This window comes from Malus domestica, chromosome 15 (assembly GCF_042453785.1).
Source record: "Malus domestica chromosome 15, GDT2T_hap1".
Classification (NCBI taxonomy): Eukaryota; Viridiplantae; Streptophyta; class Magnoliopsida; order Rosales; family Rosaceae; genus Malus; species Malus domestica.
In genome coordinates this window covers 18,501,144-18,520,289 of record NC_091675.1, presented here as the reverse complement: position 1 = coordinate 18,520,289, position 19,146 = coordinate 18,501,144, and the positions used below count along the sequence as shown (strand labels likewise).

General features: G+C 38.8%; 2 protein-coding genes and 1 long non-coding RNA gene across 4 annotated transcripts; 1 reads left to right on the top strand and 2 right to left on the bottom strand.

The window, feature by feature from the left end:
* The first annotated feature begins 7,080 nt into the window (after window positions 1–7,080).
* LOC139192558 (uncharacterized) lies at window positions 7,081–8,337 on the top strand. The gene is made up of 2 exons (XR_011576760.1): window positions 7,081–7,666; window positions 7,786–8,337. It is a non-coding gene; the product is annotated as an uncharacterized lncRNA (long non-coding RNA).
* A 499-nt stretch (window positions 8,338–8,836) lies between these two features.
* On the bottom strand, window positions 8,837–14,435 carry LOC114821585 (uncharacterized). Its single transcript, XM_029094384.2, has 7 exons — window positions 13,689–14,435; window positions 13,341–13,594; window positions 13,152–13,232; window positions 12,621–12,965; window positions 12,169–12,329; window positions 11,242–12,080; window positions 8,837–10,867 (listed from the first exon to the last, which is right to left on the bottom strand). The coding sequence occupies exons 1-7, from the start codon at window positions 14,107–14,109 to the stop codon at window positions 9,369–9,371; spliced, it is 3,600 nt and encodes a 1,199-aa protein (XP_028950217.1). The 5' UTR covers window positions 14,110–14,435; the 3' UTR covers window positions 8,837–9,368.
* Window positions 14,436–14,942: 507 nt separating this feature from the next.
* LOC114821586 (uncharacterized) lies at window positions 14,943–18,795 on the bottom strand. Of its 2 annotated transcripts, XR_003769153.2 has the most exons (8): window positions 18,024–18,795; window positions 17,774–17,900; window positions 17,509–17,644; window positions 16,807–16,843; window positions 16,444–16,684; window positions 16,038–16,158; window positions 15,858–15,955; window positions 14,943–15,328 (listed from the first exon to the last, which is right to left on the bottom strand). XR_003769153.2 is itself a non-coding variant. In XM_029094385.2 (7 exons), the coding sequence occupies exons 1-6, from the start codon at window positions 18,225–18,227 to the stop codon at window positions 16,067–16,069; spliced, it is 837 nt and encodes a 278-aa protein (XP_028950218.1). In that variant the 5' UTR covers window positions 18,228–18,794; the 3' UTR covers window positions 14,943–15,328; window positions 16,038–16,066. The 2 variants fall into 2 exon arrangements, 1 of the variants encoding a protein (XP_028950218.1); XM_029094385.2 differs by lacking the exon at window positions 15,858–15,955 and having other exon boundaries at window positions 18,024–18,794.
* Between the last annotated feature and the right edge of the window lie 351 nt (window positions 18,796–19,146).

Here is a 19,146-nt window from a genome sequence, read left to right as displayed (position 1 = left end):
CCAAAAAAAAAAAGAAAATTTTGGGTTTTTAAGTATTTATGAAAAGGAAGATGATATTTTGATGCATATATATAGCGTGAAGCTGATTATGACTCATGAGATGATTGGTTATCAGATGAGTCAATAATCTCATTGATATATAGCGATTTGCTCTCAATAGTCACCACCGCCTTCATTTTTTGCTTGTTGCACGTAAGGCATCGCTCCTCTTATCTGTTAGACGCAGTTGCATCTTTCGTTTAGCAAATAGTGATAGTTTGGTTCATGTTTTATAAAAATGAAGAACAACTTTAAACTTTCTCAAAGGTAATAATATTGTCTAATTGTATCTCTAAGTTAACTGTTAATTATGACGTGACAATCAGCGAGGTTGTTTTTTTGCTTACGCGATGGTTTGGTGCTATCGACACATTTTCTTTCACTAGATTAAGGATTTCTTTGATAAAAGATCTTACATTTCTTAAGGTATCTATGATTTTATGAGGCACCAATTTAGTGTTCAAGTAAGAGCAAAATGATTCTAATAAATGTCACGTCACAGAAAATAATAGTTAAGTTGATAGTTAAACGATCATGAATCAAAAGTGTCGCATTTTGTAAACATTGGCAAATTTTTAAATGACATGACGAAACCTTAACTCTCCAAATCACAATACCGCTTGTTCCAAATCACAACAGCGCAGAGTGATTAACTCCAAATACATGTGTACACAAAAAGTGATTTTTTTACTATATATTTGTACAATCAATTGTACTATTTCTTTAATAGAAATTAGATTCATATGTGTTGGTGGATCCTATTTAAAAAAAATATACAAATATATGATAAGTGTAACGTTATTCATGTGAACTGTAGTTCCTTCCTTGCATGTAATAAATGAATTAACATGAAACAATTAAACCTGGGTTATTAGTTTTGTGCAAAACTGCTAATCGCCGCTGTTTAGGCCTTAATGAATCAATTAAACAGCAATCATTTATTGCACATAGTTTCCATGGGACCCACCCAATTCAATTCTCTCCCTAGTCCAAAACAAGACGGAAACGAGGGGCATCCGCCCTCGTGAGTGAATTCGACCCATTAATTTTTGTACTTTCTAGTTAAATTAAAAAGCCATTTTATGAGATTACATTTTTATCTTTTAATACACAAAATATTGCGGGACACGTTGACTTATTGCCGCTCAAACAGTTTTAGTATGGCATGAGACGGTAACATATATCTAACTTTATATTGAAACAATATGGTAAAATAGGTCGGTGGCTTCAAAATATGTATCCGTGATTCCGTATGAGTTCAAATTTGAAGCGAGAATTTTAAACATTTGCTCTATTGAAACAAACTCTTGGAATTGTAGGAAATAATTTTTAACATTATGTTTGGATGAGGGGAATAAATTTGGAATTAGATAAAAATCAGAATTTGTAAATTGACATGCATAAATTTCCTTGTTTGGACTCATAAATATAAGAATTTATAATTTTCGCGTGGAAAAAAAACTAAAAATTCCCAAATTCTATGTAAATATGTATCATTTCCCAATTTATATAATTGAGAGCTTAAAAATAACAAATTCTGTATTTAATTCCATTGTTCTTTTAGGTTAACCAAACAAGAAAATTCACAAATTCTAAAAAATAAAATCTCGTCAATTCAATTTCCGTCATTTTAAAATTTCTTAGTAATCTTAAATTTCTTCATCCAAATATAATGTAAAAGAAAAGGTTAGATTCCATTTTTTTAGAAGTACAGTCTTTAGAGATTTAAATCGTAAATGTATTACACGTCGGTCCATAAATTGACTAAAAAGTGGCCTTTTTAATGCATAAATAAAACACCATAATGCAAGAAAAAGAAAAAAAGTATCTGTTTTTTTCATTTGGATTTTATAGGGGAGGTTGGTATGGGTGGTCGGATGGGAGTCCTTGGGTTATAACCTGTGGAGTTGGATAGATTTTTCAGTTTACTTAGAATGGAAAGATACATTACGTGTCGCTATACAAGTAATAAAATATTTTTGTTAAATGATTAACAACTTCAAAAATAAAATTTCTCTCAATTTATAATAACACGTGATGTATTACTCGTTTTCCGAACAGAATAAAATTTTCCCGACGGATTGGGTTGGGTCCATTGGGTTGAAGGCGCAGTAAATGCAATGTCGAGTGTCCACGTGTGGTGTATGACACGTGTTGCTGCTTTATGGGCTGTGGGTTGGAATTTGATCGTTCAACAGCATCCAGCTGGCATTGCAAAGCAGCTGGTCACGGCATAACCGTGTTTCTGTGCATCTACTCCTACCAGCTAAAGCCTTTTGGGGCTATCTTTTATGGTGATGGTTTTTTGGTGTTTCATGGAGGATGCATGGGATGATAGATGATGGGTGGATGGATGGATAGATGGGCGGGTGGGTCGGTTTTCTAGTAACTGCCACTATCATAGTGTGTGAGGACCGAGGAGTGAGGACTCATCTCCTATCACTCATCACATGATCTGCTTTTCTCTTGTCCAATGTGTACTTCACATTCTTCACTTGTTGCAGTAACGGTATTTCAAATAAATCATGTATTGTTATGTCAGAATGTTAAATTCCATGATTCTATCTATGATAAGTTTTAGAAACTATCATTGTGACAATACAGAGTTTACATAAGTTTCTCAGCCTTGACACTCTTCATTATGCCATCTCCAACTGATCCGGCTAGAGGGTCATAGAGTCGAAAATAGTCCAAAATGACATGAAAAACGTCTCCAACCGAGGGTTAGGCTAAAGAGCTCATGGACCCCATCGGACCAAAAAGGAGAAAAAGGCCAACCGGCTAGCCCAAAGGAGCCAACCAGCTAGCCCTGGGCCGGACTAAACATTTGAAACTAATGGTTAGCTGACGTCAATTACTACGTTGAAGTAAGTGTTTTCACAATTTATTTTAAATATTTAATTATATTACATTTAATTTCATAAATTAATTTCCTTTCATTTTTGTAATTATATTTTCTAGGTACGCCAAGTTGAGGAATTATATATGGAGGACAACTCAAAACCTTTTCAACATCACGGTTGTTGGGAAATTTGTAAAGGGTGGGTGTTATTTGAAGATCCACCTCAACATAGAGTAGGTCCTACGCCAGTGTTCGGAACTGCATCATCAGCTGTAGATGGGGATGAAGATGGATCTCCTACCATTCAAGAAACAAGGGTGGAAAATCCATATCCAGGTGAAGGTTCCATACCTATGGCTATAGGACAAAACAAGGCCCGCAAATTGAAGGAAAAGGGCAAGGCAAAGGATGATATCGCCTTTCAACAGGAAATGATGGCCTCCTTGTGATTAATGGCGAAGCAAAATGGCATTGCCGTGAAAGAAAGGAACCGTAGGCATGAAGAACAGGCCAAACAAATACAAGAAGAGATGGATGAGAGGAATATGCAAAGGAACACTTTGGATTACACTTCAATGAGTAAGGCCTATTTTGATAGGAAAAAGAGGAAAATTATAGCCCGACAACAGTTGTTTACCTCCGACTATCATCCTACAATGGCGGATGATGATGATGATGATGATTATAGACTTTAAATTTAAGTTGTTGTAGTTTTTAAATTTAAGTTGTTGTAGTTTTTAAATTTAAATAATAAATTATGTTTGTCCATATGGCCCTTTGGCCCTCTCAGTTGGAGATAGTTTTTTGTCACAGGGCTATGTTTGGCCTATGGCCCTCTGGCATCTCGGTTGAAGATGGTAAAAAATATGATCATGCACTATTCATTAAAATATTAATTTCTTGGAGAGCTATAGGGCTAAAACGAGCCATCTGGCATTCCTTCGGTTGGAGATGGCCTTAGTGTTCTTTTTTGTGTTATTTTTTCTTTTCTAACAAACATATTATCTACGCTAAAGGGTGGGGATGTGGGCTAAGCGTCACAATGAGCTAGCAATAATGTGGTTCAAATTTACCTTTGAAGAGAATTGAACCTAAGACCTCTCACTTACAAGTAAAGAAAAATATCACTGCAACGTAGTACTAAAGTGTCTTTTTGTGTTATATAGCAAGGAAATCCTCCCCAACAACTTGGTGTGCATGTTACGTGGTTGGCTAGTACACCATGAAGAATTTGGGGATACCAAAACGGTACTAGGCTGGAGTTACTTTAATAACTATTTTGAGAGTTGTTTGAACTTTAAATAGTTCACTTGGGCTAAAATGATTGGACTTGGGTCTTACCTACAACTTTTGGATTCTTGGCGAACTCTTGCAAGTTTGGGCCACTCGAGCCCACGCTACTCTTTAGTCACGGACCCAGCCCTTCCGCCTGGAAAGTATTTTATTATTAATTTTTTAAATTAATGGTAATTCCACTTTTGTCCTAAAATGGAATAGTAATTTCAGGTAAATATTTAGCAACGTCTCATGAATAGGTTTTTAGTAAGGGGCAAATAAAGTTTTACCAAATAATTATACATTGGGCTTGAAATACAAATGTAATCATATTTTAAAGAAAAATTAACGAAAAATTAAAAATAAATAAATAGTTTTAATGAAAAATGATAAATAAAGGTGTAGTGAATAGTAATAGGAAAAAGTAAAAATGTGGTTTTTCGTTAAAAGTAAACAATATTGTGAGTGTTTCGTTAAAACTCTCTATTTTAAAGTACCTTCCATGTATTTATTATTGATACATTGCATTTGATTCAACGATCATCAATCACTTATTTTTTCGTTGTCCGTTTGCTCAGGTTTTTGGTTTGGGAGTCCGTTGCGACTAGATATCATACAAGTGGAGGGGGGTGATTTCCTAGATTGCTGGAAGAATTTGCATAAGAGAAATCAACAAAAAAAAGTGTTGGAAATATTCAGCAATACGGATGCTACTTCTGTTATAACAAATCACATAAAATTAATATTAGTATATCACAATTTTGTTACAACAATTTTAAAAATAAAATAAACAAAATAAGATAAAATACTTATCTTTGGTAGGTAGTGAAAGCTCTTCGTCAATCCTTTATTAAAACAATATTTTAGGTTGAGGTCTGTAAGTTCATTGTCCTTAAAAGTAGATTTCACCTCTCTAAGATAATGTCTCGGTATAGCAGGTTATGACGTCCTATTTTTCAAGATACAACCACATATGATCCTTATAAGCGTACACTCGCAATACTTGGATCGAGTGAACGGTTTGATTCTTCCATTGGTACCAAACAATTGAATGACATATCAACATTTGAAAGAATGAGGGATCCATAAACGAGGGAGGAGAGAATTGGAGAGAGTTTTTATGAGAAGCTTCATATATGAATGAGTGGTTCAAATAAGAGAATCACTTGATCAACTCTTATTTATATTTTGGAGATATAAGGATAATGATTCACATCAAAATAGTGACTAACAGTTACAAAGGAAATAATTGATGTCAAAATAAAGATGCCAATGAATGCACAAGCAAAACGGCTACTATAGCTACTAATATATATGTGGCTGTTATAAAAACGGTACACAAAAAGTGATGGATACCAACCAATTAAGTGATATTTTTTTTTTGAATAAGCGATGTTATCTACACTAAGGGGTGGAAGATTAGATTAAGCCTTACAATGGGCGAATCATACTAATGTGGTTCAAATTCACCTTTGATGATAATCGAACCTAAGACCTCTCACTTACAAGTGAAGAGTAATAATACTAGACCGTAGTACTAATTATCAATTAAGTGATAATATTCACAACCATAATTTTAGGAAATAAATCGACTTTGTATTTAAAAAGAGTAAATTGTAGTTATGGTCCCTTAACTTTAACTCAATTTGAGCAATGGTCCCTCAATTAAAAATTCATTACCATTGGTCCCTCAACTTTAATTCAACTGGAGAAATTGTCCCTTAACTTTAACCCAATTGTAGCAATGGTCATTCCAACATAACTCGTTTTGACAAAAATTTTGACGCAGTTGACGAAAAGGACCATAATTACACACTTTGATAAGTTGAGGGACCCTAAATATATAAATGGTTATTCCAACATAACTTATTTTGACAAAATTTTGATGAAATTGATGAAAATAATTATAACTACATATTTTGATAAGTTGAGGGACCATTACTCTAATTTGATTAAAGTTGAAGAACCATTGCTACAATTTACTCATTTAAAAATACCCTAAAAACTCCGGACAAGGATTGTCTGCCCTCCATTTCTGGTGCCCTCCTCGTGCCCTACTGTTTTGTGTGGTCACGGTTAAGCCACGTCAACATTTTATATTACTATTCATTTTTATATTATTATATCTATAAAAAAAATAATATAAAATATTGACGTGGTTTAACCGTGACTACACAAACAGGAAGGCACGGAGAGGGCACTGAAAGTGGAGGGCAGACAAGCCTTGTCCAAAAACTCCAACAAAAAGGAGGGCGCGGGACTGATGCAGCAGGTGGTGTTTGGTTTGTGGCACGTATGGAGATGCCGGAACGAGTGGGTGTTTAATGGCGCTGACCCGGATGGATCGTTGCTTGGGGCATTGGGTTGGGGGGAGTACGCCGAGGTGAATGAGGATGAGAGAGCTGAGTTATTAGTGCCTACGTTGAGGAGGAATGAAGAACACAGTGATGGCGATAAATGGTGCTAGCTTCTCAGTTTCAGTCGATTTCGTTTCGCTATTGTTCTTGATCTTGTAACAAAGCACCGCACACCGTTGCTGCTTTTGTGTTTCCAGACAAGGCAGCTTCTTCTGGGATCCGCTTACAACCAATTTGGCTCTTTGACATTCTAGCTGCTTATGCTAATGCAATTATGTAAGAAGTAATGCTTTACTTACCACATATTTTGATGTAAGACAAGCGGGACGAATTTGAAAAGATCTCTTAATTAATTATCCATTAAACCAATTTATCTTTTGCAAATCAAACTAGTGGACCCCATAATTTTTTTTTTAAGTATTTACGCTTGTAATCCTTACTAGATTCGTGTTGCGTCATATTTGTATAATCTCTCTAATAAGGGTAGGGTACGTATATATCCCGTCTCTATTAGAGAGATAGTATAAATGATAGTATATATTTGTACTAAGACGATGATACATATACATGCAAAAAAGAAGCAGCCGCTTCTTGGAAACCCTGGTTTTTGGGGGTTTTTCATTCTTCCAAACTCTCTCTCTCTCACTCGGGGCCGCACACGACACTGAAGAAGCAAGGACTCCATAGCCGCAGCAGCTCCAGCAAAGAAGCCGGCTGGCCGCTCTCTTTTCCAAGCCACCTCCGCCTGCTATCCCAGCTGAACCGGAATCCCCGACGCCCGGGGTATCCGCACTGAAATTCTTTGCAGGAGGATCCGCAGGGTGGGCTTAGGGCGAGACAACCATGGGCGTCGAGTTCAGGAACAACGAGGCGACTTTCAATGAGATGGCGGAGGATGGGGATTTCACCGATTCCGACCTCGTGATCACATCAGGGATATTCTTTGCTCGGTGACTTCAGGGTCACCAGCGGTAAGGATTCCGATTCCCGAACTGGGCATTTCTTACACCAATTTAGGGTTTTAGTGACCTTGGCTAAAAACAAGGACTATGAACGGCTCATTTCGGTTGTGAGCCACGAAGGAATTTGGCGGGAGGGAAAGGCTCGATATGTTCTTCCCATTTGACCCGTGCTTGCTGAAGAAAAGTGACTGGTTTGTATTAACTTTGAACTTTCAAGGTCAAAAAGGAAAGTTTTGTTAGCTGTAAGAATCCAATGCCTAAAAATTTCTTTTGAAAGCTTTTCTGACACTGGTTTTTCCTTTATCTAAAGATACATCCGGCCGAAGTTCATTTTCTGGTCTATGGTTCATCCTACATATGATATTGACGAAGATTCCAGTGACGAAGACATAGGTGAATCTGTTGCGAATGAAAATGTGGACGGGATGGATTATGCGATTTTGCACAGCTTGGAGGAACAGCATTACGATCTCGATGAATTTGACTCTGCGTTGAACAAAATGTCCATCACACCAAAGAATTCCCTACATGGTACATTTGGTGGTGCAGTAAACAAACCCATGCGAATGCCTTCAAGAATTAGGCCGTCCACAAGTCCGGAGTCTCTGTAAATTAAAGCGCGAAACCTGTTCTTTTCCGGAAGAAGCGTGAAAACTGTATTGGTTGTACAAACAGATATTGTGCTGGTCAGACTGAGCCGTCGTCGGGGGAATGTGGTGAGCTGATGATGAGTGAGATGTGTGGTGGTAGAGTTCAGCTTCTAGTTATTTTTTGGTTGTATTATGTAAGGTTTATACTTATGGAGCCTTGTTCTCCTGCACTCCATGAATTTAATCAAATTTACAATTTTGAATTTGGACAACCTGCTATGCCTGAGTTTGAAACCCTCCGTTACCAAACCAAACTTTTTAGCCAAAATGATTTCTGAGATTAGCATAACTCCTCAGCTTTGTTACTAACAATTAAAAAAAATACAAATGGTCTCTGTTTGTTCATTTTAAATCATTTTGATCATTTCATGAAAATTTGTCACAATTTTCATTAGATTGTTACGTAAACGATCGCATGATCATCTTTTTAAATTTATGTACAAGTCGGTTTAAGGTCATGACAACGTACTTCTCTTACCGCGCCAAGTTAGAATCCTCCTATACAGATAAGGATTAGTTTACAGTTACCACTGTCAGCATGAATTTTGAATTTTAAGAAAAAACAATTTATCTTGTTATTATCTCCATGTTTTGAAGAGTACTTTATAGTTAATTACAAAACCCCCCGCTAAGTTTATCAGTTTTCCAAAGGGCACAACCTTATTCAAAATTCCATTTGGTTGCAAGTATTGACGGGTGCAAACTGCAAACTGTAAAATCATCTTGTCCTTGATTGTTTAACTTTTATCAAATCATTAACATTAAAGATACAAAGAAATGTCACCTCTTTTACTACTTCCAACCCACACCAGTGTCATAAATCTGAAACACGAGTTACCGTCGGTCAATTCCGATCACCGTCCCCCCGCCGACACCAGCTGCAACCATCAGTGAAAGTAGTTGAACCAGTGTACTCTTCACATCCAGACTTGGGTCTTCCAAACCATTTTTACTTGATATTTCGCCCCATTAGCATCGTACGTTCTTGTTAGGATTCTCCAAGTTCAGCCCCTCCCGTTGATAAAACCATACTTCGAAAAGGTGCAAACCATTTCCTAATCAAAATGTGGCAATGCAATTGATCCACGAAATATACGAACCTGAACTTGATGTTTCCGAGTAAACCACCTCGTCATTGCTCGACATTAGCGAAATACAGCGCAAACCAATCCAACAAGCATCTAACAAGCCTGTCATCGCATCCACTTTGTATCTGCAAAAAATTATTCAAGAGAGGCAGGATTCATTCAGCCACCACTGATTCCATCCTGTCATCTCCCACAGCCATCCTGCCATCTCCCACAGCAGCCATCTTGAAATGAGGCTTAGAAGGAAATACAAAAATTGTCGATGCAGCAATTGAGGGCTGAAACCCCGTTGAATATCTAACTGATGTTAACGTGAATCTCGGTAGCTGTTGTGCGCCTGAGGCAAGTGGAACAAGCTTGTATCGGACGATGTGCTCAGATTTTGGAAGAATAAAAATGCTGTCATTGTGAGACCCAGCTAACACAAAACTTTGTGCATCTGCTAATGAAATTTTGGCCTCCTGAAGCAATTCAGTCTGGTTCTGTATTTTAACAAAATACGTGAAAGGATCTCCAAGGATCGCATAAGGAGGACATTCCAAACTCACAACAAGAGGCGACAACTCTAGATTAACAACTGGAAGTCTGTGTGTAGTTAAAACTGAAGCCGTAGAACCAGATTCCACTGCAGTCCCAGAATCCCTTCTCCATCTAAGACACACATTACCTAACCTGAGCTTTGAAGAATTCATCTCAGAAGTGACAGTGTAAACCTTCTTGAACTCTTCTCCTGGAACTAGAAGGGCAGGGTCTAAAAGGTCCTGACCTCCATGTTTCACAGAACATGACCTTTCGGTGCCATCATTATCATCTGCTTCAAGAGATAAGGATAGCAACTGAAGCGGCACATCGGAGCAGTTCTTAGCACTAACAACTAGTACACTTGTTTCGTTTAAAGGCATTGATGCTGACAGGTCAGAATCAGGACCTGGTTTTATCCTAGAAAGTAACAATGGATACCTCCGGAAGGGAAGCATAAAGCGATGGCTAATAATGATTGCATTCTTTCCTTCAATCTGCAAGCTCTTGTGGACATTTACCTTTTGAGTGTTTTCATTGTTATCTGGAGAATAACCCAATGATACATAGAGCATAATTGGTTTCGGTCTGTGCCACTTGATTTCCAATTTGCAAGACCACGAGTCTCCACTTTTGAGAGCAGGAACAGAAACCAATCCAAAAGACTGTTGAATTTTCTTGATTTCATCAGTGTTCAGTTGGGACTCATCTCCTCCGTCTGGTCCAGAAATACCAAGAAGTTCAACATGATGACTATCCGTAGATAGATCCGTGTCCCTTGGACTAAACAAACCACCTCCCCTTACATCCACCAGATTGATTTTCAACTCACCAGAATTAACATCATGGCCCTTGGATGTAACAGTAACAGGTACTATGAAGCTCTCTCCGGTAAGTGCAGGGCCGGCAGACCCTAAACTAAGATCCACTTCTGGGTCTAACTCTTCAACCTGAGTAGCCTTCTGACCAGAGAATGCCAGAGCAGGGTCCTTGGTTGGATAGGTGACCACGCGATCTTCAAATTTCCAAAGAGGCAATTCATCCATTGAAGCAGGACTTTCAGCTCTGCAACAGATTGTGAAGTGGGGTCCTATTTTTGCAACAACAGATATGCATTCAAGCTTTCCGCTTTGATCTGAATAGTCAGAGAATTGTGTTACAATCAGATAATAATAGGAGGGCATGATAGATCTATCAATACCATCAACAAAATGAATTCTTGGTACTCAAAGGAGGAATGCAATAATTTAATAATCAAGCATAAAGCAATGACAGAAACTTTTAAGTTTTCTAAGCTGGCCTAACTCAACCCAGTTAAATTGCTGGATGAACCAGATGGGGCATCCACAACTTATGAGTTGATCTTCAATCACTTACAATAGAGTACATCAAACTCATGTTATATGCTAATTCAATGATGCATAAGGCAATTTCTACTGCATGCATATCTAAATGAACCTAAATGCATAATCTGAACATTGACAAGTGCAGAAAAGAAACTTTGTTTACCAGATTTGATGTTATACGTCAATCGCAGCCACTTATTTGTAGAAAGTGCCAAAGAAGGAGCAGTCTCTACTCGGCAACCCGGTTGGCCATCACTCATGTCAGCTACACGAGGCCTTTGGCCATTCATGATGATGAAGTTACAGTCAGACTGATTGAACTGGACTTCTAACTGATCAATCTCGAAATTAAGGGGTAACTGTGACAGAAATGACAGCGTAACCAATGTGGATGAGCCAGGCTTAATTATTTGTTCATGAAAAGCAACTGAAGCTAGAAGTACCAATCTGAGGGGACTAACAAGATCAACTTCAAGGTGAAGTGGACTTTCACCAGATACTTTCAGATCATTACCATTTTCAGTTGATGCCAATCTCAGTTCTCCACTAACAAGCCCAAAAACTTCTTTGTGTATTGTTTCTCTTTGTTGGAGAGTCGCAGGCCCAGCTGGACCAGATTCTTCAAATCGGAAAGACTGGATACCAGTATCAGCTGATATAGGGAGCGCAGCCATTTCAAAGGAGTACTCCATAAAATCTTTAACTTTACTCTGTCTCTTTGAACATTCACGCAGATAACCCAATACCTCCCACAACAAAATGACCCAACCCTCTTGTCTGTATAGACTTGCAATGTCATCAAAAAGCTGTTTCGCATTGCTAAAATCACCTAGAGCATAATATTCTCTAGCCATCTGGAATCCACAAAATGAGCCCATTCTCCTGACTTTGCGATTATTGTACGATTCACAAGATTTTTTTAGTAACGCAATAATTTCAAAGGAATCTTGGAACCTTTTTCCTTCAGAAATAGCATAACGCATGTACTCTTCATCAGTAAGGCTGCAAGTTGAATTAAACTTTGTTAGCTTTAGTAAGAGAATCAAACAAGTCAAGAAAAAAAAAATTCACAGTATTGATCAACACTTACGGTTGCATGACAAATGTATCTCCTTGCTCAATTAAGCGAGCAAACTGACCCAAATAAGATGAAGGTACCACAGATTCAGCACTGCAATCGATATCACCTTCTGACATTGAAACTGCAAATTCCAAAGAAGATCTCTTCTCCTTCAAGTAATGAGCAGCTAACTGTTTTAAGAATAAAGTTCTTTGAATCAACAGAGCGGAAAGTATAATCTGTCTAATTAAAGCTAATCAAACTTTTAATCAATCATTCTACATAAAATGTTGGTATAGTATGGGTTAATTAGACAATCTAATTTGGTAGAAAACTGTAAGAATACTGTCCAGGCAGCAGCTGCTTTGAGTAGAATGAAAATCAAACAGTACAGATGGAACTAAAAAAATTGATTATGGAACTTTAAGGTGATATATCATGCAATTCCTTGATTTGGTAAAATATTAGGATGGTAAGCTCACCTGATAGTAATGAGCTGGCTGAAGTTCCCACTCAGTCAAAGGTCTGTCTGCTGTGCCTACAGGAAGAGGTGAAATGCTTTGAATGGCTGTTGAACTCGTCTCCAACAATTCAGCAAACACCAAGAACTGTCTACCCATCCACTCCCAGTGAAGAAATATAGCTTCTGGTGCTCCTATGAGCTTTCTGTATGAAGCATTGTGCAGGCGGAACCACACAACTGCTTCTACAATCTTCCCACCATGCAATAACAAGGTTGAAATTTTAAAATGCAATTGCTCCGCAATAGTTTTTATCTCAACTAACCGTTGAATCACCGACACACTAGTTGATGCCCCAGCAATTAACTGCAAGCAAATTCAAACATAATCTCAACAATTTTGAACATGTCGAAAGTTACCACCCATTCCACCCATGACTTATCTTTGATGAAAATCCATACTATTTGCATTGTACTACTGGGTTCGGATTTTTGGGAAGCTACTAACTAACTAGAAAGACATAAAAATGTGGAAAAGCACAATAAAGGGTACCTCCCGAAGGGTGTGATAAGCATCCTCATAAAACCTCAGAGCTTCAACCCAATCTCTTCTGAACTCAGCATACACAGCAACCTACAAAATTCATGAAATTGAATTGATAGATACATTATCACCAGAGAGTCGAAAACCAATACAGATTCAGCTAGTGATCAAAAGAAAAAGGTTCCAGCTTGAACTTACTTTGAAGGAATAGCGAATGTTGAGGTCAGCCGGATTGGAAGACTTCCTCTCAATGCGAGCTCTAACCCTTCGTCCTTCGTCTCTGTAATACAATCCGGCCAGCTCTGCAAACACGTTTCCCAGTCTATGGAGAGACTCTTTGAACTGAGAACCATCGCTGCTGCCATCTGGGTTGCGGTAAAACGTGAGAAGATACTTGGCATCCACCTCCGCGCGCTTCCGCACAGCCACCATCTGATCCTCCGAGATTTCATCTGCACCAAATCGAACCCAACAAAATTTAAAATCCAATCTTTTCAAGACCCAATTAAATCCACCTTACAGATTTCGAGTCCCGGGGTTTCCGACCTCTGGGATTGGAGTAGACGACGACGACGACCAGCTTGATGTTTCTGCCGCGGAGGAGGGCTTTGAGGCCGTCGAGGTCGGAACAGAGTTGGAGCCACTGAGCCGGGTCGCCAGTGACCCGATCGGATGAGAGGAGGGCGGCGACGACGGCGGGGATTTTGGTGCGGTGCTTGAGGAGCCAATCTCGCTTTATTATTCCGGCGGGTGGAGGGGCGGAGGAATCGGAGGCTGGAGTGGAAGTAGGGTTGGGCTTTGGGGGTAGGATGAGTGAGGCCTTGGAGAGGTCCGGAAAGGCGAGGGTGTTGATTGGTGGGGAGAGAGAGTGGAGGTGGGCGGAGATTGAGGTGTGGAGCTCCGGGCATCCCACCACTGACACCAGGCTCACCGGCGGACTCCTCATTTCTTCTGGGTAGTCTTCCATTTTCTCCGATTTTCTCTTCTGCTTCCTCTTCAGTTGGTTTTTACAGATGCAAATCTGAGAAATGGAATAACGAGGACGACGATGCTTGGGGTTGAAGCATATGAGATTTGAGATTATTGGGCCTTATTACAATTACCTTTTAGTTTGGGCCTCTACCCACCCACCCACTCACACCCAAGATTTTTATAGAATGTGGAAAGCATATAGACATTCTCAAAATTCCAAGTTTTTTATTTCAAAAAGGAGGTCAGCTGGTGGCCAACATGTGTTGCATTGCATCCCACCACTATTCTAAAAACTCGTGGCCTAATTAGTGGTTCTCACTTAAGTAGAAAATAGATAACTTTCATTTTATATTTTATTTTTTCTTTGATATATTGTAGAGACTTGTTGAATACTTAGATGATCATACGTTATATGTTTGTTCCCCATGTTTTCATTATATTCTAATACTTTAAACCTATGTCATTTTATACTGCAATTGTGTATTTTTTAATGCACTTATTTATACGATATATAGTAAATTTACTTAAATCCGCCTAATTTGTCTATGCCCCCGCCTAGAGGCCTAGCCCCAGCCCACCACTCAACTAGCGCATTTTAGAACCTTGCATAAGAGAGTACTAGTCCCGTTGCATGAAGAAACCACAGAGTACTACCATCAAGCCATATAACATAAAGATGTGAGAGTCGCACGCAAAATCGTTTAGATGACGAATTTTCTCCTGCAAACACGGATGTCATTTATATTAATCTCACTCCAATAAATAATCAAACCAGATGGTAATAAAGAGGAAGAAGAAGCTGAAGCTTCAATATTAGCCAAAGGAAAATGACGAAACGCGGATTGAATAGACAAATTCAAATTGAACAATGACTTTTTCTGCCGAATTCAATGTGTGAGAGACTAGACAATTGACCCATATGTTGGGTCCCCAGTCCGTGAAATGAATCGTATTTGATTCTTTGATGCAGGGGATGGTTTAGCGTTATTTACACATTTACATTCTTATTACGCTGTGGCAGTCGGAAAACCATATTTCCGGCAAACAGCAATGACCCATAATATCGCGCCAAGCGACTTTCAGCCACATGGCACAGCAACGGCATATTTTACAGACACCACCAGGTGAAAAAACAACAACCCATGATGCTCTTCCACCCTCCTTAACATCTAACAGCTGACTTTGCAGTATCTCTGATGACCACCATGAATGACCTGCAATGGTTAAACATATCATACATATTTAGAAGATTTTATAAATCAGAAAATAAATTTAAAAAAATAAACAATGAGGGTATTACTTGATACAGTGACAAATGTATGTATGTATGTATGTATGTATGTATATAATATTAGGTCCAATGTGCTTTGATCCCTGATTTCCTGGTTATAGAAAAAAGCCCTGTTTCTGATGTGGCTAAAAATCCCCAAAGTTGGGAACTTGCTGGCTTCAGTCAGAATTAATAGGAAAAAATCTGAGGTGTCAACGGGTGTATACACACGTGTGTCACTCTTTCTCATCACGAACATGGTGCCAACGCACTCTGACGAAACCTCTCCAAATAATAGAGCTAAAAGTAAACTAATTTCAGGTCAAAGATGATAAAGCATCATTATCCATTCCAAACACTGCTAAACCCTTGTTGCATTGCAGAATGTTAATTTGCAATTTGTCATAAGTTCATAAGCTACGATTCTGTGCTACGAGTAAAATCTTATTTTATAAGGGAAAAGCAGGTGTCACCTCTAGAAAGCAAAGATAATAACTTGCAAGGCTAGATTTAGAGCCTGCCACTTAGGTAGCAGTAGCTTCTCTTAGTCCTGCTGCAATCTAAGGATTACCTGCATCCCCGACAAAGACAGATGTCCAGTATAATTACACAATTTTGATTAATAAAAAGGTTGTCAATGTGACAGTCTCTACCTCAAGATGTGACCTTTCTGATTTACCACTCAACCTGCAGTTTGATCGGAACCACTGGTGAATTGAGGAGAATTAGTAGGAAGCATAATCTGCGTGTGTCCTGGAGCTGGTGCAATTATACCTGAGTAAACCAGCAAACCAGAATCACTGATTTTACACTCGACCTATTTAAACTGCATACCACTTCCTGCCAATTTCCATCACTGCGGCAATGTTGTATGATCATATACATGTTTTGCAGAAAAAAGAAATAGGGTTCGCAGGCATAGCGTACAATATGAGTTACCATAAATCAGGAAAAATTTAAGATTTTCAAGAGAAAATACTGATAAAGTTACTAAATTGCAATGAAGGTGTGTTATCATCTTTGTAAATGGGAATAAGGGTTTTGGGAAGAGAATGTTGCCTGCAGGATATGGTGTTTGAATCGTCGGAATGGCAGCTGGGGATGCAGCACCAACATTGGAGCCGCCAAATTGCATTACATGATGACCTGGAACTCCATAGTTTTGAACCGTTGCATACCCATGACTCCCGGGGAGTGAATGACCCAATTGTCCATATGAATATATGCCAGGGTTAACGGTGCCTGGTACCCCATATATCTGAAGGTACTGCTGCTGAGTCATGTAAGGACTGTAGGCACCCTGGCCAAAGTTGATGAACAAAAAACGGTAACAGGACAAGTTAGCTTTCCAATAATCAAGCATTGTTCTTATACTCTTCAATAGCAAATAAAAGCTTTATAACAACATATTAAAATAATGACCTGTGGATAGACAAATTCAGGTCCATATCCTGTGTACCTGCAAAACAGAAATTGAAGAATCTCTTGAAATCATATAGCCAAATGGAGTTTCAACATTGTATGGAATTCAAGCTTCATCTCACGCTTTTCCAAGATGGGCACTGGTTAAGTGTCAAGAAAAACAATGGGAGTACAAGAAGTAACTACTACAACTCAAAACTCTTAGTTCCTTTAGCAGAAGAGATGAAATACTATAGCACAAGCATAAAAGCTACAAAGCAAATTAAACAACATAAGATTTTCATTATAATGTGATTTTATGCATTTGCACAGCTTAATGCTAGTTAGTAACGATGTAGTCAAGCATATCCCACCCAGCATTCAACATACAGTAAACGACAAACGACCTTTGACACAAAACTTGCTCCATATACACAAAATTTTATATCACCTGTAAAGATGACATTCACTAGCTAACATTTCAGTCTTGGGTACCTAAAACAATTACTTAATAGCTCAAATTTAAAAAACGGGAATGCTCAGGAAATGGTTGGCGAGAAGAACACTCGATCAGATAATTGTCGTGTGTTCAGGAATGAAATGTTGCCTCTTGCAGTCAAGACAAAAGGAGCCAAATTGCATAAGCTCCAACACCCAATTGGCCTCAACCGGTAAGCTTGAGAAGATAATCTAAAGTCAAGAGCTTTCTAAATTAGAACTCACCCATAAGATGGGTACACGAACCCGGGCTGGTAACCATGAGGAATAGGGTGGTGGTAAGCAGGGTTGGGGCTTCCCATGTAAGCAGCTCGAGGCGGTTGCACACGACCGAGGATTGGAGCTGGTGATCTCACTTGCCCTGCAATCAAATCAACCAAACCAACAATTTCGTAGCAAATCAAGCATTAGAAAAGCAGTTCCTAAGTACCCAATAGAGCAAAAATGCAAGGAAAACAAATACAAAACGAGAATTAGATTTAAAATATACCATGAAAAGGGAAAGGTTGGCGGGGACGACCCAGAGAAGCAAGATTGCAGTTGGCTCTGCGGCCATCGATCACAGGATTGGGATCCAAACAAGCCCTTCTTGCAGATTCGGGATCACGAAATGTGACCTAAACCCTCCAAACAAAAACAACCCAGAAACAAAAAAGCTGATTAATTTCAAATTTATCAAAATTTGATCAAATGTTTGATATTTTTGGGGAAATTAAGGAGAAGGGTTAGTGGGTACTGACAAAGCCATAGCCTTTGGATCGGGCGGTGTTCTTATCGGTGATGACGACGGCCTCGAGGATGTCGCCGAACTGCTCGAAGTGACGTCGTAGAGTGTCGCTCTGGGTCTCCCAGGCCAGCCCCCCCACGAACACCTTCGTCAACGTCGTGTCCCCGAACGGGGAATTGAACAGCTGCCCACCTCCTTGCTGTTGCTGGTAAGCCATATATACACAAACATAGAGAAGGGGGAGAGAGAGAGAGAGAGAGAGAGAGAGAGAGAGAGAGAGGATCAGGGAAGACGACGACTGAAACAAACGGAAAATCTTCAGAGTCACGTGACAGACACGTGGACCCAGAAGGCGCTGAGCTCCATGATCTTCTGCTCTCTACCTTTTGCTTTCAGAAACCCTACCCCTACTTACTGACCTAGTAGTGGACTCTACAGAAACAGAAGTATGAAAAGTCGTAAACAGAAAGAGACAGAGTTTATGAAGAATTGAGATTGGATCAAATCAAAATTTTGAAATTGAAATTAACCCAATTCGATTCGAGGACTGTAAAGCAAAACCCAGAAAGGGATTCATAAAAAAAAGGCGCTGGTGATTTGGAATTTTGGGATTTTTTGGAGGGTAAATAGCTGCAGTGAATTGCATACGACTGACTGACACCCAAAGGATGTTGCTAATCATTCGATCGCGCTCAGGCCCTGAGAAATATGGCTGCTTAGCTGTTATTTTTAATTTCTATCTACTTCTTTTTCTTCTTCTTTTTTAATAATCTTCCCGACATTTTCATCACTCATTGTTATTATTCTCATCAAATATAGCAAAAAATTAACCTTTAATTTCAAAAATGTCATTTTTTATAAAAACTTTCAAATATATCCAAAATTTCACTTAAATAGACACAAATACCCTAAAATTTAAAAATTAAATAAATTAAAGGCTTTTTAGCTACCATCGCCTCAAGCTCTGATCCAACTCACTTTCGCTTCTACACACCACCACCACATCCTATCCCTTTCAACCCCCTTATCACCGACATTAAGTGCTGCTGCGATTACCGCAAGTGGGAGTAACAGAATTTCAATCATGCATTCAACACCTTTTTTCTTACTAATATCATTTTTAATTTTAAATATAA